This window comes from Fringilla coelebs (assembly GCF_963513975.1).
Source record: "Fringilla coelebs genome assembly, chromosome: 6".
Taxonomy (NCBI): domain Eukaryota; kingdom Metazoa; phylum Chordata; class Aves; order Passeriformes; family Fringillidae; genus Fringilla; species Fringilla coelebs.
In genome coordinates, this window is record NC_140034.1 from 6,326,687 (window position 1) to 6,353,581 (window position 26,895).

The window sequence follows — 26,895 nt, forward strand, 5'->3', positions numbered from 1 at the left end:
CCCAGGGCTGAGCCATGTGCACTCCACATGGACACAACTGGTTATTCTGGGTGCTCTGCAGGGTATGGCTGCAAACCAGGAGCTGCCCCTCTGTCCTGTTCAGCTGTGCTGCCAGAAATGCCTTGCTTAGGCTGGGCCTGAAAAGGTGACCAAGTTTTATATCAACCACAGGAATGCATTCAGCCTTAAATGTGAGACCACTTTGCAGGTCTACTTTCTAAAGTTCCAACACCATCCTGATGTCATATATACTTTTAGTATATTACTGACTTTTTTTTTTTTTGGTGTAATGAAGAAAAAAATGAAGCTATATTATAGTGGATGTAGTTTTTGTGACTCCATTTCTAAGCCAGGTGTTTCCTAGAGTAATTTTGCAGTCTGAGAGGAAAGATTGTTTCTAACATGGAAATATTATCTGAATCTTTTACTGGCAAATGATGGCAATTAATGGCAGAACTGGAAACTGGTTAAAGCTCAAGAAGATGCTACCAGATTTGAGGCACATTACTAATTAGGATTTCTTGTTTCCTACAATGTATATGTCTATCAAACTTTAGGAACAAATAATGTGATAAATACAAAGCCACTTGGTTGAAGAAAGCCAATCTAAAGAGAAAAATGTGAATTGCTATTGGAAGATGTTTATATTTTAGAAGGTTTTCACAACCTGTATCGAGAAAGATGAGCCTGGGTTAATTAATCATGCACAAGTTATTTTACATGGGAACTGAAAACCCCTATAGAATAAAATGTGCCTGATTAGAGAATTAGTAAGTTTGAATGGGAGAAAATCTGTAACCATGGCAAAGTGACATAAAGGAAACATCTTGGTTTTTTTTTTTTTAATCAAATAATATGTACACAGTATAAAAATTTTTTTAATGCTGGTTGGTGACTTTAAAAGCCAGAAGGCGACAAAGCTGACTGCTACACATTTTAAGTTCTATCCATTGACCATTTTCTTTCTAAGTATTTTCAACCAAAATTTACCAGTTGTGGCTCAGTTGTAGGAATCTGCTGTGGAGGGGTCTTTGGGATGGTATGGGGAATGATGTGTTATTTGGGAGATGCTGTGGCTCACATGGTTTGTATGAGCCTGAGGACAGGAGCTGCACACTCAAGTAGAGAGGCCAATATTAACATCTGTAACTAGTGGGTTGCTGCGGGTGTGCTTTGTTCTCAAGGCTGTTGGGCAAATGTTGCTGTACAACTTTGTTTCTATTCACCATGATTTGAGGCAGGGAGTGGGAGTCTGGGTTATATCCTTTAGCTGAGCTCTTGGTTCAGCTGCAGTGAGTCCTTGTTGTAAAACACCCTTTTGCTCTGGGTTTGTAACTCAAATATCTTCTGGAGCTCAGATTTTATGCAGCTATTGCATATAAACATCTCTTATATATAAGAAGTGCTATTGGGTTTAAAGGGGTCAGTGAAACTGCTTTCAGTGAGCTCTCATGGATAACGTGCTTATGATTCTCTGCTTCTGTATTCTGGTGGTAGAAATACAAAATGGAAATGAATGTCTGGCACTGAAATTGTGCAGGAAAAATCAGACCTGCAAATGCATGCAATTTCCTGTCCAGCACCGGCATTTCTGATATTTTCATTGCATGTATAATCCACTCAGCAGCTGAGGTTTTCTTCAGGCTCTTGAGGTGTTTTTGTTTCGTGCCAGACTGAGAGCAGAAGGCTGCAATACAGCTCTGAAGTTTGGGGTTTGTTTTAAATGGAGCTTTTTCTGGCTCCTTTTCTGCAGAATGCTCTTTCTGTTGAGAAGATCATGAGCTTTACACAGGGGCAGCTCCAAAATAACAGATAAGAGTAGTGATATGATTTGTTTAAACTGGTTTTGTGGCACTTCACATCTCACTGTTTAAAATCCCCTTCCCTGAGCTCCCTTTCCTTCCCCTCTGGTGAGGAGAATGCTCACTTTGGAAATAGGTTTTCTTTACAGGAATTCAGTGTCATTTAATTGACTACACAGAAAATTGTGAGCAGCTATACATGCTGATGTGTGTTTTTTAATTTACTTTATGCAATTGTAACAAAGCTTAGAGTAGTCGCAATAGGAAAGAATTTTTTTTTTAGTTTGGTGGCATTTCAATGTTGAGGCAACAATGACTTCACTTGGTAATTAAACCTCATTTGTGAAAGACCTTTTCCCTATTAATTTGATCCATTAAAGAAACGCTCTTTGAAGCTGGTAGTTAATCTTCCTATTTAAATGGCTGGGTTTTACTCAGATTGGTTACAGCTTAGGTTTAAATAGCAACTAAAAATAGCCAACTGTTGTGCTGTACAGTTTAAACATCTATCTATAGTAACAGCCTTTCTAGAAAGGAAACATGTAGTAAAAGGGAGAGGAGATGCTGCCACTCAGGCAGCACTGGTTGGTTCCAACATCCCCTTTTCCTTGTGTTTTGCCCATCAGCTCCAGCTGGCAGCACTTGATGATCTTACTCTGGGATTAATTTTTAACAGAAAGCACTATGGGCTGGATTTGAGCAGCGTTCCAGTTGGTAATTAATAATTCAATGGCTGAGAGAAATTTTGATTGTTCCTGCTGAAGGCTGCTACCAAGGGTGCTAAAACCTGGCCAAAATATGGAAACTTCAAGAACATTAGGCCATCAGAAAGAAAATACAAGGGCTGAAATCCCAACTTGTGAGGTTATTGTCTGTTTTCATCTCTTGAGTGCTCTGTATGATTCACACAAGCCTGACAAACCTGTGGACTTGAAGTGCTCAGCTTGATTGCCAAAGCAGGGGAGTTTTAACTTAAAAGTGTCTGCAATTGAAAAGGAAGCAGTGACAAAACTGCAGTAATCTGGGTGGATGGCAACCATTTATTTCCTGTAATTCTCTCTTGAGTTTTTGTTGTAGGATGAACATTTTGCTGGTGAAGGGATCTTGAATGAGTAGCTAACAAAAATCAAAGGTATAAAGGTGAATCTGTCTAAGGCAATAGAATTTCTTGTGCTGCTGTTACAGTTTCAGCTAGGATATAGTTCATTTTCTTCCTAGTAGTTGGTTCAGGGCTGTGTTTTGGAGAATAATGCTGACAGCACACTGAGGTTTTAGTTGTTGTTGCACAGGGCCTCCCCTGAGTTAAGGACTTTCAGTTTCCCTTGCTGTGCCAGTGAGGAGATGCACAGGAAGGCAGGAGGGGACACAGCCAGGACAGCTGACCTGGCCTGACCAAAGAGACATTCCAAACCACGGAGTGTGATGGCCAATGTGTAAACTGGGGGAGTTGGCTGGGAGGTGCTGGTCCCTGCTCTGGGACGGGCTGGACATCAGTCAGAGGGTGGGTGAGCAATTGCGTTGAGCCTCTCTTGTTTCTCTTGAGTCTTGTTTCTTTCTTTATGTGTTCTCTCTTGTCATTGCAATTATTATTTTGTTTCAATTTTTAAACTGTTTTTAAGTTGACCCATGGGGAGGAAAACTGCAACTTCATTGCAGTTTTGCTCCCCATCCCACGAGGGTGGGACAGGTAGTGAGCAAACAGCTTTGTGGTGCTTAGTTGTGGGCTGGGGTTAAACCACGACAGTTACCTTGAAATACCTTTGACAAAATAGAGTTATAGTGAAATCTGTGGTCCAAGAAAGAGGATAAAGAGAATCCAGGTGTTTTTTTTCTCTCCACCCTTAGTTTTCCACCAAGAGAAAAGGTACTTGAGGTCCATCTTCAGTAATAAATATTTAATTAGTCAGGTTAAATAGCTAAAATATTTTTGCAGTATTGTTAAAGGTCAGACTTTTCGTAATGGCTATTTCCAGATATACCTGTATGTCAGGAGCCTCAAGCTTCTCAGACCAAGATATCCATCACTACAACAGGAACATCTGTTGTCACAGGGAAATTCTATGTGAAGAAATCTGCAATATGGGGAAATACTATCAGATATTTTAAGGTTGCCATTCTGAGGGACATGGGTTTGTATTCACAGGAATCAATGGGACTATTGTATGTCCAGAGTTTTTTACATCTATAATTACCATAAGTTAGTTTTCCAAAGATCTTTATTAATATTATGTCAATCCATTAATGTTTCTCATTCCACAGAGATAGGTTTTCTCTGCTGGCAGTGGCAGGAGTAGGAGGAGAGAATGGTGGGATGGCATAGAGTTTTATCAAGTTGGTAAAAAGGAAAGTAATTGTAAAAGAGATTCTGATAGCTTATTCTGTCTTTTTCATGGATTATTAAACTTCTTCCATGTGTCAAGGCATTTGTGCTTCCAACATTCAACACAGTATTGTCACACCTGTGTTTCTGTTCTAAGCAAGGTTTTGACCACTGTGGGTAGCACAGCAGGTAAAGGGCTGAAAATGTGTTTTTTGGGTATGCATTTGCTGATACTGAAGAGGGGAGATACAGATCAGATGTTGGGAAGAAGCTCTTTATTCTGAGGGTGGTGAGGCCATGGCACAGGGTGCCCAGAGCAGCTGTGGCTGCTCCATTCCAGTGTTCCAGGCCAGGTTGGATGGGGCTCTGAGCAACCTGGGATAGTGGAAGCTGTCCCTGCTCACAGGAGGAGGGTTGAAACTGGTCGATCTTGAAGGTCACTTCCAACCCAAACCATTCTCTGATTCTTTGAATCTGGTTCATTATGTCCCAGGGATCATTAGCTCGTGAATTTTTTTGCTCTGTAATTTGTGGTGCCTCTCACAAGATGTGTGCTAACTAAAAAGGATTTTTGCACATATCCACAGACCTTAGCAGTGTGAATTTGGCAGTGGTAGTAGATGGCTTTTAAGTCTTGTGAAATCTTAAAAAAAGTAATTCCCAAACTGCAACTGCCTTTTATATCTCAGGTGAATACAAAATGAAGACAGGGTGCCTTCAGAAGATTTAAATGCATAAAAAGAAAACTTTAATACAATAATAGTGTGTGGTTTTGTATTGCTAATTTAAAAATAAAAGCATATTTATTTCCTTAGGGACCACAGCAGCACTTAGTTCTTGTTTGTATGTGTGAAAAATTTGGAGCTCCTATGTGAAAATGCTTAGTTCAAAACTCATCTGACATGAGGCAGAAGTGACCTGGTGTGGGTGTTGGGAAAAGGGGGAATTCTCCCTGTTACTCACAGTCTGAACTGTTTCAGTGCTTTCCCTCAGTGAGCTGCTCTTCACCTCGTGGTCTAGAGGAGGCAGGTCTACAGAGGCAGTGGAAGGAGAATGAGGCATTGTTTTCCAGTACAGGGGAGACTCTGGAAGGGGCTTTTTCTGTAGAAAGAGTGAATCATAGAATCATCATATATGATTTTGGGGAAGGGACTTTCTGGATTGCTTGAAAAGCAGCATATCTAATGTTAAGTGAGTACCCTTGCTTGTCTGACCTGTTAGGTGGGCTTTGTAAGGGTGGTAAAAAAGGAAGAACTTGGAGAATGTACATGATCCATCATGCTGGAGCATTGAGCTGGAAATTATGGGCTCTGTAATTTGTTGAACAGGCTTGAAGGGTCAGATTTGGAGGCTGAAGAGGCAGCACTCAAGGTATGAGATAAGCAGGAAGGGTTCTTGTCAGAACCCAGGACATCTGTCTGGCTGTCCTGGATGGCTTGAGCCCCTGCCAGGGGGCACAGAGACCTTGGCACAGAGCCCAAGACACTTGTGTCTTTAATTTTGACCCATGGAAAAAAATACCAACTTTATATGAGGATTTACAAGCCACAAAAGTTTAAGTAGAATGATAGTTAGTCTGTCACAGGGTGAAAAGTAGAATTTTGGGGTTTTTAGAATGGGGGCTCGGGGTCCCAAGATGGAGGAATCTGGGCGTGCCTTGTCCTTCTTTCTCCTTCTTCCTAGCCTCCATCATTTGGGTGATGGTGGCACTTTTGGATTGGTTTAAGGTAGAGACAGACTGTCTATGTAAGTGATAGGTATTGGAAAATAATTGTAAATAATGTACACCTGGTTTTTAGTATAAAAAGCCAACACTGCCCTGAAGGTGGGCAGAGTGCCACGGACTGACCTGCTGAACAGACCTCAGCAGGTCAGGGAAAGAATGTTATAGATAACAGAAAATAAACAACCTTGAAAACCAGAACAGAAGAATCCTGACTCCTTCTTTGGTTGCCGGGCTGGGAAGAGACTCTCTAACGCATCTTGGGGTCATCCTAACCACAGAGACTCCAAGACGTTCTGAGTATGGAAGTGTCTCTTTGAAGAACTGATCTCATTGGAAGACTGTGGGTTTGAATTCAGTTCTGTCAGAGCCCAACGGGACAGAAGTTGATACAAAGAATTACACTTGCACTTTTAAACTGAATCTTTACATTATTCAACTTCCAGTTGATCTCTGGGCAACTTAGTTTCAAAGACACACATCCCAGAGAGCTCACTTCCCTGTATTAACCTGAAACTTTGTTTCTCTAGGATTAGCTCTGAACGCAGGAAAGAGAAGTCGAGGGATGCAGCGCGCTGCAGGAGGAGCAAGGAGTCAGAGGTGTTCTATGAGCTGGCCCACCAGCTGCCCCTGCCGCACACCGTCAGCGCGCACCTGGACAAGGCGTCCATCATGAGGCTCACCATCAGCTACCTGCGCATGAGGAAGCTGCTGGATGCTGGTGAGGGACAGCATGGCCCCATCTGGGAGGGATATCGAGGAAGAGTCTCTTTGTGAGACCTGTCAGCAGTAAAATAAATGATTGTGTTATTAGATGTGTTCTTGTTCTGGGAAGGTGGGAGGCATTACAGTAGAAATCAGCTGTTAGCAGTGACACAGGAAAAATCCACTCTTCAGTGGATTTCATTTTTTCCCTTTCTATTCTAGTGATACTGGCTGTCTTATCAAAGCTGTAGTGCCCTTTTCAGTCTTATCTGACCCTTCTCCCAAAGTTAGATTCCTGCATTTAAACCTCTTTTCCCTCTAAATTTGTTTGTTCCAGCTGTGCTTTTTTGACCGTAGGTAATTGGTTCAAGGTTGACTGAGCTAACTATAGTTGTGTCCCCTTAAAATAAACTGCAAGGAATAATTTTGTAAATTGTGTTTCTATGATGTGCTCCTCTGGAGGTGAAGTCAGCTGAGGATGTGCTGTCTCTGCAGCTACAACTGCAGGAATATCTGAGTCAGGTTGTAGCCTGTAGCTGATAGCCTGCCATGGGCAGTATACTGGTTATTTGTGCTCATGCATGTCTGTCTCTACTGTGTGAAGGAGTAACTTCAATAACCAGACTTGGAAAACTCTCCCAGAAAGCCCCTGAGAGAAGTTTAGAATGCCTTTTTGAGATGGGTGATAATTTTTTTGCCACATAGACCTTTTCCTTAAGGTGGAAGGTTTATTGGTTAATACATAACAGCACAGAGGGTTAACTCACTCTGATTTTCTGTGATTTCTGATACCTTTACTAGAGCTTGAAGAATTGAACTGATCATTTATCTAAATGAATTATACTGGTTTTGAATGGTCCTGCAAGATTGACTCCTTGCAGACTGGTGCCAGAAGTCATTCCTGCTGGTAAGTGAAGAATGGCTGGTGTTTGCTTAAACAAAAATGTGTGGCTGCTTGCAGGTGAGCTGGAGACAGAAGCCAAAATGGAGAAGGAACTGAACTGTTTCTACTTGAAAGCTCTTGATGGCTTTGTCATGGTTCTGTCTGAAGATGGGGACATGATTTACATGTCTGAAAACGTGAACAAGTGTATGGGACTCACTCAGGTGAAATACTGACATTTCCTAAGACTGTTTCAAAAAGCTGTTCCATTTTTGTGTACGTGAAGTTAAACACCCATGTACCTCTTCATTTTTTGCAGTTTGAGTTGACGGGGCACAGTGTATTTGATTTCACTCATCCATGTGACCATGAGGAGCTGAGAGAAATGCTTACACACAGAAATGGTGAGAAGAAAGAAAAAAAAAATCAATTTAATTTACTTATGGATAGTTTCTATTGGCATGAATACAGTTGGATATCTGCCAGAAAATGGTGTTGAGTTCAAAAGCTAATATGTTTTAATTTCTTAAATCTCAAATTAAACCTTGTTGAGAGACACTAACAACAGGAATCACCAAAATGTTTTGGCTATATCCTACTTATAGAAGAAAGGAGATTTCATTAGGATTCCTTAATCTAATAAAATTAATTACTAAAATGGAGTTTTTGAGGGTTGAAAGAATAAGTGCCTACAGGAATAAAATTAGTGGTAGATTGAATGAGAATGATTTTAAGCAATTGCTGTAGAGGGACATGGAGAAGCTCAGTTGGTGCATTTGTCTTGGTCTGGCCTTCCCTTCACAGGACAGCTGAGAACAAATGCTTTCTTCCAGAAATCTGTGGTGGTATAACCAAGACAAAAGAAAAGATACTGTATTTAAATTTTAGGACACTAAGACACTGATCTGGGAATACTTAAACAGCCCAAAAAAGGGCTTTGGGGTTGATGCTTCTCCGCACCTTTTAATTGGTGCATGAAATTGGTATCTTTTCACAGATTTCTGGCTCTTCTTTTCTCCATCTGAGGGAGCAGAACACTGTGTTTACATGTGCTGTGTGCTTTGAAATTTAACAATTGCCCATGAATTACAGCTTTTATGCCTTCTAAAGATTTGATAAAGGCTATAAAGATTTGGCAGCCTGCATGTCTCCAAACAAATCTGCTTTACTCAGTTATTAGAAGCCTAAAATCTGACCTCTACTTTCTCTTTCATCAAATGAGGTTTATATGGACTCTGAATTCAGATAGTGATAAATTAATAAACCTGACCTCTGCTTTCTTGTAGCACTGTAAATTTTGTGTAAGTCTTATGTTGTCATCCTATTTAATTTAGTGGAAAGGACCTGATAAGATACCATAGCATTAAGGGCCTCACTTTGATTTTGTAAGCATTTTGTAAATTTTTTCTGCCCTTAGAATGTTTCTAAAGCTAAATTAGACTTCTCCCCTGCCTCCCCCTTTGGAATACAGTAATACATCTTGGGGTGGAGGAGCAATTTCCCTAAAGCAGTGTAAAAAACCTGCTTTTGTTGCAAAAGCTTATTCTTAAAAATGTCCTGTCACTGAGTTTCATGCAAGCCATCTCAAGCATGTCTAAATTGGCCAGCCTGGAATCAGATGTCTGGAAACCATTATTACAAAAGCTGTTTTGCAAATGACGTTGGCAGACAGAAGTCTAAATTACAGTAGTAATAGTACATTTTTATATTTATTGGTATTCCCAGGTTGCCTTCTACTGCAGCTCTTACATCAGTGGAATTATTTTGGTTTTGAATTGAGTATTAAATATTCCCCTTTGGGACTGTACAAGTGCAAGGGAATATAAATGCAATTGGCAGAAACAGAACTGCATTCTCATTTTATGAAGCTGCTTTTTAAACTTTCAAAGCTGGCCATTTTAAAAAATAATGTCTGGTGCTGAATCAGGCTTGAAAGTTGCTCCATCTTTTACAGCTGCTTCTCAAAGCAAAGCCTCATGCATCAGTACTTGGTAACAGTAATGTTGTGTGATCTTCAGCTATCAATTTCTAGATTGGTTTAACTCTAAAAACTTACTGAATTAAATATGTTTTTGTTGCTTCTGTGAATTCTGCTCTAGGTTCTCCCCTACTTCCTCCATTATTAAGGTTATTTTAAAGTAGCCTAAAATATGCTTGAGCCCTTTAGTCTTTGCCTCTGCTAGAAGCAATAAACAAGTTAGCATAGGGGCTTTAACATTTTTCTAATTAATTTTGTCAAGCCAGTAACTGCAGTGCAAGCCACCATGAAGAATTTCATAGTTACTATTGTCTGTGGAGGATGAGAGCAAATTATTGTGTAAACTTGTATTAGAAGTGAGTTCATGTGTTCTAAACTTCCCCCTCTGCCATGATTTGGTCCTTGCTCTTTAGCAAGCTTCAGCAAACTGGCTCTTCCACTGCTCCTTCTCCTGGGTGCTGCATTTCCTCCTTGCACACACTGTGAGCTGCTTGCAGCTCTCCTGATAGCATCAGTTACATTTTCTTTGCCCACAATAGCATAACTAGTAATTGACTCTGCAAGGTTCTCCTCTGTACAGGCAAAAACTTAACTTAAAGCCTGCTGGTAGAGAGACTAAAAAATAAGTGCTGCCAATGTTGATTTGTATTAGGGTTTCTCAACTTTTTCCTCCCAAGAATGTTAATAATGTGTTTAAAAACTTGGTCTCTGTTTACTCCAAGAGTGTAAATCACCGTGGAAACACTTGGATGCATATAAAAGCTGAGTTGTTAGTTTTGAATTGAAAAACTTGCAGTCCTCAAGAGCAATGAGCCCAAAAGGTGCTTGGTTTGAACCTCCTCATAGTGAATTACTGCTGCATTTCAGTGGAAACAACCTCAACAAGGCTTCATATTCTACATATGTTTTTCTTGTCCTCTGTCACAATTTTAAAATATATTAAATTTCCAGCTGGTCTCTCTTTTTTCCTGCTCCTTTTTCCTGAAATCTGGGAATGTGGAGTTGGCTAAAAATACAATCCTGATCCTAAATTATTGAAACTAGGCTGCATCAGAAGCCTCTCCTGTGAGGATGGACTGAGAGAGGGCTGGGTTGGTTCTCCCTGGAAAAGAAATGGCTCTGGGGAGATCTTTGAGTCCCTTCCTGTACCTAAATGGGCTCCAAGAGAGCTGGAAAGGGACTTTGGACAAGGACCTGGAGTGACAGGACAAGGGGAATAGCTTCTCACTGACAGAGGGTAGGGTTAGGTTGTTTTTGGGAGGGAATTCTTCCTGCTGAGGGTGCTGAGGCCCTGGCACAGGGTGTCCAGAGGAGCTGTGGCTGCCCCATCCCTGGCAGGGCTCCAGGCCAGGTTGGATGGGGCTTGGAGCAACCTGGGATAGTGGAAGGTGTCCCTGCCCATGGCAGGAGGGTTGGAATGAGATGGTCTTTAAGGTCACTTCCAACACAAACCATTCTATAACTCTATGAAACTTCAGGGTTTTTTTTTATCTACTTGATAGTAAAACTTGCTCTAAAAAATACCATTATTAGAAGCAGTATTAGGTGTATGACTCTTAGTTTATTTTTTGGGTCTTCCATTAGTCTTAGAGTTCTACAAGGTATTTGTGGAGGTTTTTTAATGCCTTTGGAAGATGATCCAAGTGTTTTAAAAACTGGTTTGCTGTTTGCTTCTGCTAGGTCCTGTGAAAAAGGGCAAAGAGCAGAACACGGAGCGCAGCTTTTTTCTCAGAATGAAGTGTACGCTGACTAGCAGGGGAAGAACAGTGAATATAAAGTCTGCTACATGGAAGGTAACTAATGCTAAGAAATATTTGCATAGTTTGGCAGCTTCCTCTTCAGATGTCATAACACTGAATTTCAACATTTTTGCTTCATGTAACGAGCTTGAATTTCACTAAGTACTTTATAATTTAATAATTGTGCTTCATTATGCTGAATTTTAATGCTGACTACATCACAGAGGTAACTGAAACAATGTTTTAAAATTAGCTTTTCAAAACTCTTTTAATGAATTTTCCATTTTAAATTAGAGGTCATTTACTTACAATTATCATTACCAAATATGTTTGCATAAAGCCTTCTCTGGGAAAAAAGTACTTGACATCACTTATGCTGATCGCTGATTTCTTTTGATTTGTCACTGAAAATGTGATAGTTGAGGTCTCTCTGAAGGACTTCAATGCCATTCTTTTGAAGCTGCTGGCTCTCCCTTTTGTAACAGTTGGAACAAAAAGAGGCCAGCCTGATAACTTTCTGCAGTGAATGCATTTTCTCCTCTGGACAAAGTAACCTTTTACTATATCCAGTGGATTATGGCTCACAATTCTCTTTTATGATTTGAATTTGATTATTCTGGATCAAACAACTTCTTTGCTGCTGTCTGTGAACTATTTCTGCTTCAGAATGGTTAAAAGAAAACCCCACAAAATGCAAAAGTTCCTGTCTGTTGAAGGATGTGTTTGATCTCTGTCATCAGATCTGCAGAATATCTAAAATGGGGGTTTCTACTGTTACCATAACTTTCAGATTTAAATTGTGGATGCCTTTTTTTGAGGCAGCTGCTCATCAGAGTTGTCATTACAGTGACTAGAGAGAAGAGTTCACAGAAATGCAGCAACGTCTGCTGTGGGTTCAGCCAGTGCTGAGGAAGGAGTTGGGCTGTGTGGGGTGAGGAGGAGGAGGACCCTGCTCTCCTCCAGCCTTCCCTTGAGGGGTGGGGTGGGGAAGGACTTGGCTCTGAGTGTGCTGGTGGAAATAGGGCTGTGTTGTCTGACAGACCAAACCTTGTCTGTTTCTAAAACCCAACTTCCCTGCAGGTGCTGCACTGCACTGGTCACATCCGCGTGTACGACACGTGTGGGAACCAGACTCACTGTGGGTACAAAAAGCCTCCCATGACCTGCTTGGTGTTGATCTGTGAACCTATTCCTCACCCATCAAACATTGAGGTCCCCCTGGACAGTAAAACGTTCCTCAGTCGTCACAGTCTTGATATGAAATTTTCCTATTGTGATGAAAGGTAATGTATATGATTTATACTGTAAAAAATCATTCATTTGAAAGATGTGCAGGGCTGGTACATGTTGGCTAATGTTTGCCTTCTCAATAACTTGATTGATCTTGACAATGCAATCATTTATGGCATGCTTGGCCTTTTCCTAACTGATCAGGATGTGTTAAAAGCCAGATTTTTAGACCTAAGGAGGATGCAGGTTTATCACTTTGGAATAACAAAAGGGAAAGGGACTTTTTATACAGGCAAACAGTGACAGGACCATGGTTGTAAAGAGAGGGCATGTTTAGATTAGATATTAGGAAGAAATTCTTGACAAGGAGCTGTGGCTACCCCATCCCTGAAAGTGCCGCAGGCCAGGCTGGATGGAGCTCTGAGCAGCCTGCTCTAGTGAAAGATGTCCCTGCCCATGGCAGGGGTTTGGAACAAGATGGTCTTGAAGGTGCTTTCCAACCCAAGCCATTCTAGGATTCTATTAATAAGTCCTTTGCCTTCAGTTAACTGCCTCTTCAAATTGGTCTTTACTATAGTAGCAGTGATTTAAATTGAAATGAGAAGATTCTTCCAGACACTGAAAAAGCAGGATTTTAGGTTTGTCAAATATGGGGCATTTTGGTGACTGAAAAGAGTGTGTGTAATACTTGTCAGATGTATTTTATTGCTACTGCTTCCCCCCCTCGCCCTTCCTCAGGGGATCAGTGTCTGCTTTCTTCTGTCAAAAAAACCCCAGATGTTCAGCTGTACTTTTAATGCAATACATCTGCTGTTGAAAAATGAGATTTTGTGTTCTGGTGCAAATCAGGGGTGTAGTCAGACATCAGACTGATTTTCCTGTCCTCTGGGAACTTAGCTTGATAAATTTGATAAATGCAAATGAAAGAAATAGTGCAAGTTTTTTTTTTTTTTTTTGTTTGGGGTTGGTTTCTTTCTTTTTTTTTTTTTTTTGTTTGTTTTTAATGTGGTGTCATTTGTTACTACCCATTTCCTTTATAGCAAAAGTGAATTTCTAGTTAGTTGTTGCTGTTAGATGCAGAAAGAGGTTGATGCATGGTAATTTCTGACCTCTGCAGTAACAACCTTTCTAGGACTGATGGTACACACAAAAGGGACTTATTTGGTCACTTTCTGCATCTAGAATGAGGCAAAATAGAAGCACTTCCCTGGTTAGCACTGCCCTCTAGAGACTAAAGAAATTCCACTTGCCTTAAAAGCAGGCAGTGCTTGAGTGGGAAGAGTAAATCTGATTCCTAATTTCTCTTAGTTGCAGGATTAAAACTGTTGAATTGTATCTTTATTATTTTGTTAAATTCTCATGTTTGCCTAAGCTGGTCTACCTTGAAGCAAAAAGACAAAAAATGTCTAAAAAGTGGGGATTTATTTAATCCTATCTCTACTACATGATTTATAAATAATCAGTGAGAAGTAAATTCCTATGCCTGCTGAAATTTGTCTTTTAAAGAAGCATCAAAATAGCAATTTATTTCAAAATGAAAAGTCCCAGTAAACCAAATTTGCTGCTGATATGTGTGGAAGTGATTCTTAAGGTTTTTCTAGACGTGCAAGCATCCAAATGCTCTGGTATTTGTGCTGGCCAGTGTCTGCTTTCACATAGCGATTTTTTCCCTTGTTTTAAAGAATTACAGAGTTGATGGGGTATGAGCCAGAGGAGCTCCTGGGTCGCTCAATCTATGAGTACTATCACGCACTGGATTCTGATCATCTGACCAAAACACACCATGACAGTAAGTGAAAACTGAATTTAAAGCCCTCAAACTACAGGAGATGAGAGACAGCCCTGGGGGAAAGCAGCAGAAGAACAAGGGCTTTCTTTTAGTTGCAGATAGGAATCTGCAATGAATACTGACCTCAAACAGTTCTGGGGTTTTTCTGCCTGTAATTGAAGCTGGTGTTCTTTCTGCTTTTAGTGTTCACAAAAGGGCAGGTGACAACAGGACAGTACAGAATGCTGGCCAAACAAGGTGGCTATGTCTGGGTTGAAACTCAAGCAACTGTTATATACAACACTAAAAATTCTCAGCCACAGTGCATAGTGTGTGTGAATTATGTGTTGAGGTAAGTTGAGTAGACTTCAGTGTTCTTTGTCATCATTTTTAGTGAAGACCAAGTCATACTCTGATGGCACTGGTCCCCTACTGAGTGTGTTATGATGCTACTGTTCCCTAGCAGTGAATTTTTTTTAAAAATAATGCCAGTCCTAGGATTAAAAATTGCATTTAAGAACAAAATGCTTTTTTGGTCTAGTGATGTCAGTAGATGATCTCTGCAGACAAATGAGTGTAAAACCAGCCTCTTCTGTATGATTGGAAGCACTTGAGCATTTGCATTCTAGACAACTCTCTAATCTTTGTCCCGAGTCTGGAGCAGTTAATTCCACCAATAACTTTGTCATGGAGTCAGAGCAGCAGTAGTGGTGTCATTCTCAATCCCATCTATCTTTTTATTCCTTAGAACTCCTCTTTTAGTTGAAACCTTCAGCTGAGGCCAGACTGGTTGACTATTCTTCTGCAAATGTCTAATAGTCCTAAATTAGTTTTTCAAAACGTCAATGAATGTCCCAATATAAGTCTATCAAGATATTGCACATTCATTTAAAACAAAGAAAATTAGTTTAGGAAATATCTAATTTTTTCCCCTTTTTTAAAAATCTTTTCCTTTTTCAATGCTTTCAGAAAAGCACGTTTATGTTTGTTGCTTTTTTATGATTGCACCACAATTAGTGCTTGCTTTGTCTGCTATTTTTGAGGAAAGAATGAGTTACCAAAAAAAAATCTTTAAGCTCTTATCCTGGTAATTTTGTGGGATATGTGTGGTGGGGTGTTTTTTGTTTGCTTTGGTTTGGGGTTTTTGGGTGGGGAGAGTGGGTGGGTTTCAGCCTACTAAACTATTAGACCAGAACTTATTCCTTTTAGCTGTTCTTTAACAGTCATCTTCTTCTCTGTCTGACAGTGGAATTGTTCAGAAGGACTTAATTTTTTCCCTTGGACAAACTGAGTGTATGTTGAAACCAGTGGAGTCTCCTGACATGAAAATGACCAAAATATTCAGTAAAGATGACCTGGATGATACCAACAGCCTATTTGAAAAACTTAAGCAGGAACCAGATGCTTTAACTGTGCTAGCCCCAGCTGCTGGAGACACAATTATCTCTCTAGATTTCAGCAGTAATGGTGGGTGTGTGTTTAAATTGGAGAGCATGTTAATTAGCAAAGTTACTTTTTATAGTAGATTTCATAAAATTACCTCCCAGTACCACTTGCCCAGTGGTATTTCAGCTGCTGTATCAATTTAATGAGGTCCATAGACACACACAGTACTGTTACTTAGGTTGATGGTTTCTTTTAATTTTTATAGAGTCTGATGAACAACAATGTGATGAAGTTCCTTTGTATAACGATGTAATGCTCCCCTCATCCAGTGAGAAATTGCAGAATATAAATATGGCAATGTCCCCACTACCTGCCTCTGAAACTACAAAGCCACTTCGTAGCAATGCTGATCCTGCACTCAATAGAGAAGTTGTATCAAAGCTGGAGCCAAACACAGAGCCACTCGAACTTTCTTTTACCATGCCTCAGGTGCAAGAACAACCAACCAGCCCTTCTGATGCAAGTACCAGCCAAAGTTCACCTGAGGTGAGTTTTGTAATTTGGATATGCTGTCATTAAAATGGATGTGGGGCTTGTGGAGCAGATCTGATTAAGGATGCAGCCAAGACAGGAACTGGAAATTATTTCTACCTTATGACTTAAGCTCACACCATGATCTGAGGAAACTGATAAATTGTCATATCTTTTCATTAAAGTGAGTCTTGCAAATGTATGCAATACTCTCTGACAGAAATAAGGAGAGTTTGGGATTGGCCTTTTTCATTCAGTTGGTTCAGATACAGCTTCCCTAAACAGCAAAGTATTTGCAGTGAATTGCTGTAGAGGCTACTTTCAGGGGTTTCACTTAAGCAAGTGCTTCCCTGGTGGGGTAAATTTGAGTGTATACAAATAAATGTGTTTTCCTTTCCCATTTTAATTTTGTGCAGCTACAGCTTGGGATTAGTTTTCTACATTAGAACATTTTGCAGAGAATCTGTAGGTAACAATGCCAAGTGATGCAGTGACAGAAACCTAAAACTGTGTTCAAAATGTTTTCACAGCCCAGTAGTCCCAACGACTACTGCTTTGATGTGGATAATGATATGGCCAGTGAATTCAAACTGGAATTAGTGGAGAAACTCTTTGCCATAGATACAGAAGCAAAAAATCCATTCTCTACTCAGGTAATGTACAGTAACTTAAAACTCTTTATCATCTTATTCTGAGTCCACTTCTTTTCCTTTATAGAATATTTTCAGGAACCTCCTTCCCTTTTTATGCAATATTTTGATTAAAACGTAAAATAAAAAAAAAATTTGTAAGGATTTGGTGACAGGAAAAGCCTTGATGAAGTCACAGCTGAGGTTTCTTCCACACTGCTAAGTTCCCCCTCTTGTCCATTCCAGGAAACCGATTTAGATTTAGAGATGCTGGCTCCTTACATCCCGATGGATGACGACTTCCAGCTGCGCTCCTTCGATCAGCTGTCCCCGCTGGAGAGCAGCTCCTCCAGCTCGCAGAGTGCAGGCAGCATCCCCCTGTTCCAGCAGCAGGGCCAGGCAGCAGCGGGCAGCCCCGAGGAGGCCAAGCTGAAGCCGGCAGAGCGTGGGGAGGAGGTGAAGACGATCGTTGTCCCTTCCTCGCCCGCGCGCGGGGGCCCCGAGCCCAGCAGCGCCCCCGCCTCGCCCTACGGGGGCAACAGGAGTCGAACTGCCTCTCCCATCAGGGCAGGGAAAGGAACGGTGGATCAGGTGGAAAAGCCTTCTCCAGGAGCACCCAGCTTGCTAACAGTCACTCTGAATGAAAGGTATTTTAAAAGTGCAGCTTAAGCTCTGGTTCTGCTCGAGGAATTAGATATAAATTCTGCCAGCTGTTGTGTGTTCGTCCTCAGCGTTTTTCAGAGGCATTTAAATTTGGACATGTCAAATGAGTCCTTTTCTAATAGTAAACTCCCCTAAAGGTAATTTCATGGTAGCTTTAACCTAAGCACCTCATGTAAAAATTCTCTTCTGCTCTTGTACCTGATGTGCAGCCTTTATAAAAATGCAGGCAATTCAGGTAGCTCCACCCACACAATGTTTCTGGCACTTTCCTTGTCCACTGTGTTAGAGGTAAGAGGCAACCACAGTCTATGCTGCAAATACTGCAGATGTCAGATATACAGACATCTACAAGCAATAGATATTGCTTTTCAAACTAAATGTGTTTTGTGATGGTCTGTGGTGCCTGTAGTACACATTTATCACAACAGAAAAGTATATTAAGTCAAACATGAGATTTGTGATATGTAAAAGATTTATCTGTACATAGAAATATTCAGAATAGACTTTCCCACACCCTTCCTTCCCTTTTTTCTGTTGATAGTGAACTGCTGAACTTTTATGCTTTTTTTCCTGCAGATTTAAAAATTTTTGTTAAAACTCATTCTGAGCTTCACAGCAAGATTAAAGGCTAACATTTGCTATGCTCTAGAAAATGATTGTTTGAAATAAGTCAATTTATGAACGAAAAGTAGTGGAGTTCATAAATTCAGTTCTGTGATGTTGTATATAAAAGTGTCCACGAAAGAAGAATGGCTCAAGGAAAGTAGAAACGTCTTAACAGCCTGAATCAATTTTTCTTAGATCTACTGCACTGGATGAAGAACTAAATCCAAAGATGCTAGCTTTGCATAATGCTCAGAGAAAACGAAAAATGGAACATGATGGTTCACTTTTTCAGGCAGTTGGAATTGTGAGTTTTGTTTTACCATTTTAAAATATTCACTTTTAACCTTGCAATTTCTGAAATGAGGCATCAGTGCAGACTCCTGAGTTAAGCTGTTGGTAAGCAGTGGAATCTTGGGATGAGAGATAATTGACAGTGAAATTTATATATATATATATGCAGATACTCCACTTTTAGTTCTCTTTTACTGTCAACTTTTCACAAGTGCCCTCTACCCCCATGTGCATTTCTTGATTAGGTAGAAGATACTCTTCTGTGAACATGTGTGTTTCTTTAGTACAATATGCACAAATGTAAGACATCACATTTAAATGTGTAATTGCTGCATTTATTTAGCTTTTGAATTCAAACTCAGTTTTCATATTTGTCAAAACTGAAGATTAGTGTTCTTATGCTTTTTCCTCTGCTTTTATTTTTCCATTGAGTCTGAGATTCCTTTACTTAATCAGATGACAAGACCATCTGAACTGTGAGAGAAGAGAGCTCCTATAATCACCTAGCTAAAGTCTATTACTGCCACTCCCTTTCATGCATGCTCTCTAGTATTAGTGTGGGCATTTGGGAGTAGCTATCCTCATCTATTCTAGCTATTAAAAAAAAACCCACTTTGTAGATAGTCCTAGATTTGTGTCACTTGATTGGGGGTTGTCCAGCTTGTTATTTTCTGCAAGGGTATCTTGTCTCCATAATCTTTGTCTCTCACTGTCAGTTCTCAGTATTTTGAAACATTGAGCTTTGCCATTGCACACTCTTCTCTCTCTCTCATCTTCTCTGCAAATTCCCACTTGTCAAGTTTTAAGAACACTTAGTCTTAATTCCTCTACTGCAATGTAGCCTTTGAGCTTCTTTGTTTCAGTTGTAGTCATCTACCCTATCTTACAGTGCAGGATTATTTTTCCTCTGAACTCTCCTTACTCCTGTACTAGCATTCTAGTCTGGGCATAAGACAAATCAGTTTTTCTATGCCATTTCTATGTGGTTGTTTTCATTTGTTAAATGCTTTGCACTTCCATGTACGTTGTTCTGCTGCTTCCAGAAACCCTGTAAGAATTCACAGCTCTGCAAGAAATGTTATTGCCTTCCACTGCCCTTTTCTCATGTAGAGTTGCTACAGCTCTTAGTGTTGCTGATAAAATATTCAAAAAACCATGGAATGTTATTAAATGCACAGAACACAAGCAGTTCAGTGATAGCTGCTGGAATAGTGTTCAAGGCTTCTGTGCTTACTGCCAGTTTAATGCTTACAGGTTCAGACTTCATCTTTTGCTAAACTTTTTCTTTTGTCTATATCTGACAAAAGTGTTACAAATATTTTGATGGTTTCTCAGAGTCAGAAGCTGAATTTCCATGAAGCTGGGTCTTAGTGGAGTTATTTTAAGAAGTGCTTTTGTTGTTTGGCTTCTCTCTCCACAATGGATTTCTGGGAGGATATACAGGCCTTTCACACAAGCAGAAGAAAAATTATGTTAAATCCAGGCTTAGAATATATGCTGTTCTAGGGTTGTACAAACACTTGCCACAACTTTTTAGCTCCAGGGAAGTGGGATGTATTTTGCAAAGAGTGAAAATAAGTGAAGACCAAAGTAAAGTACTACTTTTAGCTTCCTAGAAAACAGGAGAATTAGACAAGGACAAGATATAGTAAGATTGTAAAATACTGTGCTATCGTGAGGTTATAAAATAACAATATAAATCATTACACTGGAACAGTTACAAGCCATATCTTTCTTAAATGTAGGGCTGGAATGCATTCTTGGTAAAAAATAAGCAGCAGCAGCAGTGTAGATGACTAATCTCACTATGAACTGCAGCTCTGAGTTAACTGTAACTTCTACTATACAGCTGCTCCCTTGACTTACACAGGTGTTTTATAACCTGAAAACATATGCTCTTCACTATTTTGAGGATAATGGCAGTGTTGTGAAATACCTTCTCCTCTTTTTGCAGCAGTCAGTATCACTAACAAGACCAAACTTTGCAGATTCAAGTATTTTTGCTAGCAGACTTGATACTAAGATAGTGCTTTTTCTTTCCATCCCATCTGTTTCAGTGGCAGCTTCTTCTTCCTTATCCCAATTATATGAAGCCCTTACAGCTTCCTAATCTCCATATCTTCTCTTCTGCTGTCAAAACAATATGCTAAGGAGCCATATCTGCACTAGACTGGTGGAGGACTGCATTTTCCACAAGGCTTGGGTCGGGTGGCTTGGTGGCAATAACTGGAGTGCAAGCAGAATTTACATCCTAAATGTGTAGATAGAATCGACCTACTGAGGTTCCTGACTCTCCTGCCTACACTGTTAATTCCAGTGCAGAAAGCCATTAGAGACTGCAGTGAAAACCTGATGCTTACTCACCCCAGAGCTGCAGTAATTAAATGGGTGTGTTTGTTTACATGTACACGCTAATCTTGAGCCTGGTAGCTGATGATAACCAGGATTTTGTAATTGTTTTCTCTAATAGAAGTCAGGTCTCGAAACCTGATTCAGTTTTCTGTTAAATAACTTCCAAGTTAGTGTACTTGGAAATGTATTTCTCCCCAAATTCTGAACAAAATCCACTTTAAATTCTAACAATACCATATTGGTACTTAGTGACAGGAACTGTTCATTTGGAAAAGGGACATGGAGGGTTATAAAACTACAATATTCACTAAAGAAGATTAATTTTATTTCTCTCTAGGGGTCTTTATTCCAGCAGACAGGTGACCGTGGAGGAAATGCATCACTTGCTTGGAAACGTGTAAAGGGATGCAAAACAAATGGTCACAGTGGAGTGGAGCAAAAGACAATCATTCTACTATCAACTGGTTGGTATCTTCCTTTCCTAGGCAGAGGGGGTGGAGGGGGCTGTGTGAAAGAGAACAGAGACTCCAAAACTACCCAAACATAGCTCCTTGTGAACAGCTCTAGGAGAGGTTAAGCATGGTGAATAAAGTGCACTTTTTCTCCTTCCCCTCCCTCTTTAGACATAGCAAGTAAACTTCTAGGGCAGTCGATGGATGAGAGTGGACTCCCCCAACTCACGAGTTACGACTGCGAAGTAAACGCTCCCATACAGGGCAACAGAAACCTGCTACAGGGGGAAGAACTGCTCAGAGCTCTGGATCAAGTTAACTGAGCTTTCACAAAACTTGCTCCTTTTTTGGACACTGGTGAATCATCACCTAAAGCAGTCTATTTATATTTTCTATATCTGATTTTAGAAGCCTGGCTACAGTACTGCACTAATTCAGTTAGTTCAGTTTTGATCCCCTTTCTACTTATTTTGACAGTCTTTTTAATATGTTCTTTATGTAACAATAACTCAAACTCTAGTGCATTTTTATAATTCTTTGGTACATACACTTTTAAGTCCATTACATTTAAAACACACTTGCAATAGCAGCTTTGAAATATGCACCTGATTAAAAAAAAAATATTTATTTTTTGGCTGGGGAGTTGGTCACCAAAACTTATCATTAGTAAAATGTCAACACAGGAAAAACTGGCAATACTTCCATCCTGCTTTTCATAGGTAGTTGTGGAAGACTTGTGCTCTCTTACTCTTTATGTTCAAGTAAGTTTTTTATGTTAATAGTTTTTATAAGAAACAACAATGCTTTGCAGCGGTGCATTGTAGCCACAATCGCACAATATATTTTCTTAAAAAATACCAGCAGTTCCTCATGCAATATATTCTGCATTTATAAAAACTAGTTTTTAAGAAGAATCTTTTGTTTGCCTATGAAAACATGTTTAAACCTGGATTATGTCATTATTTTAGTCACGTTGTAATATAAATTGTTCTAAAATGCTGTCTTATGCTTTTGACTTCAGTGGGTGTGGTTAGTCAAAGGAAAGGCTTTATCTGGAAAGGGCTAGCAGCATTTTCTTTGGATACGTTCTCAATTTAGAGAAAGTTTGATGTTCTTAAAGTAGTCACTTTGCCAGCTTAAAAAAAAAATCCCTGCCTGTAGTTGTTGAAGTTAATGCTAATATTGTGTATGATCTTAAATCTAAATGTTCAGCTTACCCTGTGTGGTATAGGTGATATTTCAAGCAGATTGTAAAACATCTTGCATTGTTAGCAAACTTTTATCTAGTACATCGAGTTGCTCAATATTTTGATGTTTTGGTTTTATGCACCTTGTTGCTATTAACATCCATATGTTTTCATGTAGATTTCAGTAACTTGAATATATTTAGAAGCCTTTTTATGTAGAAATATATAGTTGTCACAGACATCTTATTTTCCTATATGTACTGTACAAAACCTCCATTCACTCATTCTTTTTGCTCTTTGTGGTTGGATCTAACACTAACTGTATTGTTTTCTTACATCAATAAACTATATGTGGACCAGGCCCCCTTGGGGAGTGTGTTATCTGAGAGAAATGAGATAATTTATATTTTTGTTAGTGGTTATTGTTCATCCGTGTTCCCTTTTTAACTTAGAGTTGATTGGAAACTACTGCTTCCTTATTTTGTAACATCTCTGCGTTAATTCTTTGAGCCTGTTCAGTCCTGAAGTCTCCCAGACAGTGTTGTACTACCACTCGCCAAAGACGTTACACTTCTCAACCTGTAATCACAGCAGTGAGCAAACCTGGCAGCGAGGAGGCAGCATCTTTGTTTTACTTTAGAGCAGAAAGAATTCATCTTTATGAACAGCTTAAAGGCTTGTCTCTGGAAGCTTTATCAAGGTAACACAGGAAAGCAGGAAAAGGTAAAATTCACAGGAGTGATTGGTCTGAGATGGATTTCTATCACAAAATTCCATGATTAGAAAATTTAGCTGGTACTTGATGAAGCTTGTTCCACATTTTTGTGCTGTTGACCCAGTGACTTTCCTCATTTTGTTGTCATAAAACACAATGCTACTGGTAACCCTGTATTGTGTAAATATGGTCAAGATATTCTGTGCATTCTCCAAACTATTTTTACAAAACTTATCTCAATATAAGTAATCAGTTGTGGAGTGTCACAGGAGTTACTTTGCTTTTATGTTGAAAACTTTTTGTTTTCATTGCACTGTTTTGAAATCAAAGTCATAGTACGTAAGCATAACTTGTCCTTTAAAATTACTGTTTCACTGAAAGGAGCACTTTCCAAACTGCCACAACTCTATGAAACTAAAAGGACACTATTAACAAAAAATAATAAGGCACTGGCAGCAGAAGATAATTGCAGACTTGATAGAGTTTTGAGTAGAAGCTGCACAGAGTGGAGAAGGTAGGGGCAGTTAGCTGCAGCTTCATGCAGAGAATGTTTTCACTAGTAAACATTTTTAATGCATTTTTAATGATTAAAAGCAGCAGAGCTCCTCCCTGCCTGCTGTGTCTGGGCTGGCATTCTTTCTATGGCATTTCTTCCTCTGTCAGCAGTTAGGAGGTTTAAATAGTGAAGTTGGGTTAAGCCCCTGCTGTTTAGAGCATCTCTCCTGCTTTAGCTCTGCATGGATTGATGTGGTGCTTCTGTGAGAGTCTTGCAGGCAGGTGAAAAGTGCAGCTGGGTTCTACTTTTGAACTGCCCCACCAAGCTTGGAGCTGGCTTGGGGGTGTTATCCCTTTGCACTTCCAAGAGACAGGTCAGAGGTGTTCTGCTGCTCTCTTGGCTGTGTTTTGGAGGAGCCTGATCTCTTTGGATCTGTCAGGTCCTCTTCAATGCACTAAGAGGGCAGAAAGTTTTCAAAATAAAATCTGTTTTTAAAAGAGAAGGAAGACTGAAGTGCCCCATGTGATTTATGGTCATGAGTCCGCTGGAGTCAGAGAATGGCTTGGGTTGGAAGGGACTTTAAAGATCATCTTGTTCCCACACCCCTGTCATGGGCATTCCATGAGATCAGGTTGCTCAGAGCCCCATCCACGCTGTCCTTGATCATCTCTGAGCTTAGTAACGGCAGCTGTGGATTTAACTGAGCCATGTTTCATCTAAAAATCTCGATTCTATGCATGATAACAACATTTAGTATGCATAATAATAATATTTTGATTACTGTGGTGAACTGCTGCAGCTGTATTAGTTCACTGTAGGGGGAAAAATAACCTAACAAAATCCCCCCAGGCCTCCTTAAAGACACTGAACAAGGCACAAAAAAGGAGCAGTAATTGCTCTGGCCTTGTAAGAGCTTTGCTAAATGCAGATGCCAGTTTGCAAAACTTAGTTCACCTTGCAGTTGCCTTTTTTTTAAACATCTGTTTTACTAACGTTCCCCCCCCCCCCCCCCCCCCCCCTAAAGTTTCTGGTTTTGGTCTCTTTAGACTCCAGGAACACAGTCGAATTCTAGAGCTAATTTGGAGTACAAGCTTCTAGAATAAATAGCTTTCTAAATGTTTTCTTAGTGTTCTTCTTTCATGCTTTCTTTGCCAACTTGCTGCGTTTTTTAAATGTTGAGACACCCTATTAGAAATTAATGACTATGAGGGTGGTGAGACACTGGCACAGGTTTCCCAGAGCAGCTGTGGATAACCCAGCCCTGGAAGTGTCTAGGGCCAGGTTGGATGGGGCTTGGAGCAACCTAGGATAGTGAAAGGTGTCCCTGTCAATGGCAGGAGGTTGGAACTAGATGGGTTTTAAGGTCCCTTCCCACCCAAATCATTCTGTGATTTATTCTTTGTAAAGAAGAAACTCTGGGTAAATACAGTATTTTCTCCTGTATATAGAACATGCTAATTATGTGAAAATGGTAAACTGAGGAGAAGAACAGAGTTACCGTCCAGGTTTTCCTGACTACAGCAGTAGTCAAGCCAGGCCTTCTTTAGGGCACAGTACAATTACTGTTCTTACATACAGATTTTATTGATGTTTTAATCATCAACAGCAATGATTTTGTTAAAGGGTAAAGGAATTTTTAAAAATAGTATTTATGATGACATAATTCCTTCCTTCCTTTACCTGAAAGTAGTTAAAATTAACTACAGCTGTAACTCCCCAGAAATCACTTAAATAGGGTGTGCAGTAACTTATCTTGGGTGTAAGATATGAGTAAATGAAGGTAGCCTGAAGTCCAAAGTACCTCTTGCTAACATACCTTCCTCCTACCTAGTGAGACTGGTTTGGACTTTGGTGACCTTTGAAAACCTTTGGGTGAAATGGAAACAACTTACCTGAGAAACAAAGCTTAATAGTATCTGTTCACACATTAAACTCTCCCAAAGTAATTACTGAATTAAAGAATCACAGATTAGGGCCCAAAAGAGCCATTTACACTGATGAGGGTTTTAAGGACTTCAAAGCTTAGTTTGGATGAAATTATCAGCTCTGCTTCCAATGAAGTACAACTGTTGGGTCAGGTAATTCTGATGATTACAGGTTAAACTACTCCATATTTAATAGTAATGTTTCATTACTTAAAGAGCTGTTTATTAAACAGCTAAGCACTGGCAGCTAAAGGCAGTATCTGTTGGCAAGTGTTCCCCTGTTTACTGCTGAGTGAACCTTTCCTGACAGTGTGGTGGGATCTGGGAGCATCCTGCCCCTGTCAGCCAGGCTGGCCAGGCCCCAGGTCAGCCATCTGTCCCCTTCCCACTGCTGCCCTGCTCCTGACCTGAGCACACATCCCACTCCAATGTCACTGCACTTAGGCACATTGTTCAAACTGTAACTGTCCAGCATGAAAAGAAACACCTCACAGGCCACAAGGACTTTGTAGGAAGTCCATTTTCATAGGAATTCCACACGAGTTGGGTATCCAGCTTTCATTAAAAATACCATTATGATATAACTCCCTGAAAAAGCTCAGTTCTGGAGGACTGTGATTTTTGATCCAAATTCTAGAATTGAATTATCATTTTCCTTCTGCTTCCCTGTTTACCTTGAGCAAGTTACCAAAAAGTTCAAGAGTTTGCTGCTGGATTTATACAGTACAGTAGATTTTGTGAATAATAGCAGTATTCTCTCATGAAGAAGTGGTATATTTTAATGGAATTCTTTTTTGGAACCAAGTACAACGTATTGCAATTGATATTTCTCTTGAAACATTTTGACGTACTTGTGACTGTATTTCTTTTTGATTGTGTACCAGTATAAAATTCAATAAAAGAGAGGGTTTGTTTCTAATTTGTGACATCTGTGATCTTTCGGTCCGTCCCTTTTCCCCATTGTAAAAGGTGGAGGTGACTTTAAAGTGAACTAAACCTTGTGCAGAGTAACAAACTCTTTGCAGGTTTGAGACTTTACTACCCACTGTCAGAAACTTGGGCATCAAGCAGACGTGGTCACAGTCCCCAAAAATATAAATTTTGTACTAAATATAATATAAATAAATAATATTTATATATAAGCTAAATCCTATTCCCATGTGGTAATCCCACCTGAGTTAAGCAGAGTGTGAACAAAAGAGGTCAAACATAAGATTTAACAAGTAAGATATGGGGATGGAGCAGGTTTTCCTGGAGGAAGCCAAAGAGAGAGCAACAGCTACAGAGCCAGAGGGACAGAGGACAGTTATGGAGCCTCTTTGATTAATCACACCAGGAATGCATTTAGTAACAAAACACAAACTCGTTTGAATCCACGGCCATGTCTCCAGGTGATTTCAGTTGCTGTTGGTGCACACAAATAGCTCAAGAACCTGTGACTCCTGCTGTCCTGTTAAATCAATGTCACTTTCTTCTGCACAGATTAAAAAGCTATTGCAAAATTTGTGCTTGTT

At 39.9% G+C, this 26,895-nt stretch overlaps 1 protein-coding gene across 1 annotated transcript in view; it reads left to right on the plus strand.

The window, feature by feature from the left end:
- The window catches only part of HIF1A (hypoxia inducible factor 1 subunit alpha), a 34,935-nt gene extending 8,635 nt beyond the window's left edge, over window positions 1-26,300 (plus strand). Inside the window, exons 2-15 of the mRNA XM_084208288.1 lie at window positions 6,376-6,566; window positions 7,512-7,657; window positions 7,753-7,837; window positions 11,092-11,204; window positions 12,231-12,433; window positions 14,063-14,169; window positions 14,353-14,500; window positions 15,395-15,615; window positions 15,800-16,080; window positions 16,596-16,718; window positions 16,941-17,341; window positions 18,159-18,267; window positions 20,944-21,070; window positions 21,230-26,300. Coding sequence (XP_084064414.1) covers window positions 6,376-6,566; window positions 7,512-7,657; window positions 7,753-7,837; window positions 11,092-11,204; window positions 12,231-12,433; window positions 14,063-14,169; window positions 14,353-14,500; window positions 15,395-15,615; window positions 15,800-16,080; window positions 16,596-16,718; window positions 16,941-17,341; window positions 18,159-18,267; window positions 20,944-21,070; window positions 21,230-21,381 — 2,407 coding nt within the window. The 3' untranslated portion in view covers window positions 21,382-26,300. The remainder of the gene's footprint in view (window positions 1-6,375; window positions 6,567-7,511; window positions 7,658-7,752; window positions 7,838-11,091; window positions 11,205-12,230; window positions 12,434-14,062; window positions 14,170-14,352; window positions 14,501-15,394; window positions 15,616-15,799; window positions 16,081-16,595; window positions 16,719-16,940; window positions 17,342-18,158; window positions 18,268-20,943; window positions 21,071-21,229) is intronic.
- Window positions 26,301-26,895: the final 595 nt, after the last annotated feature.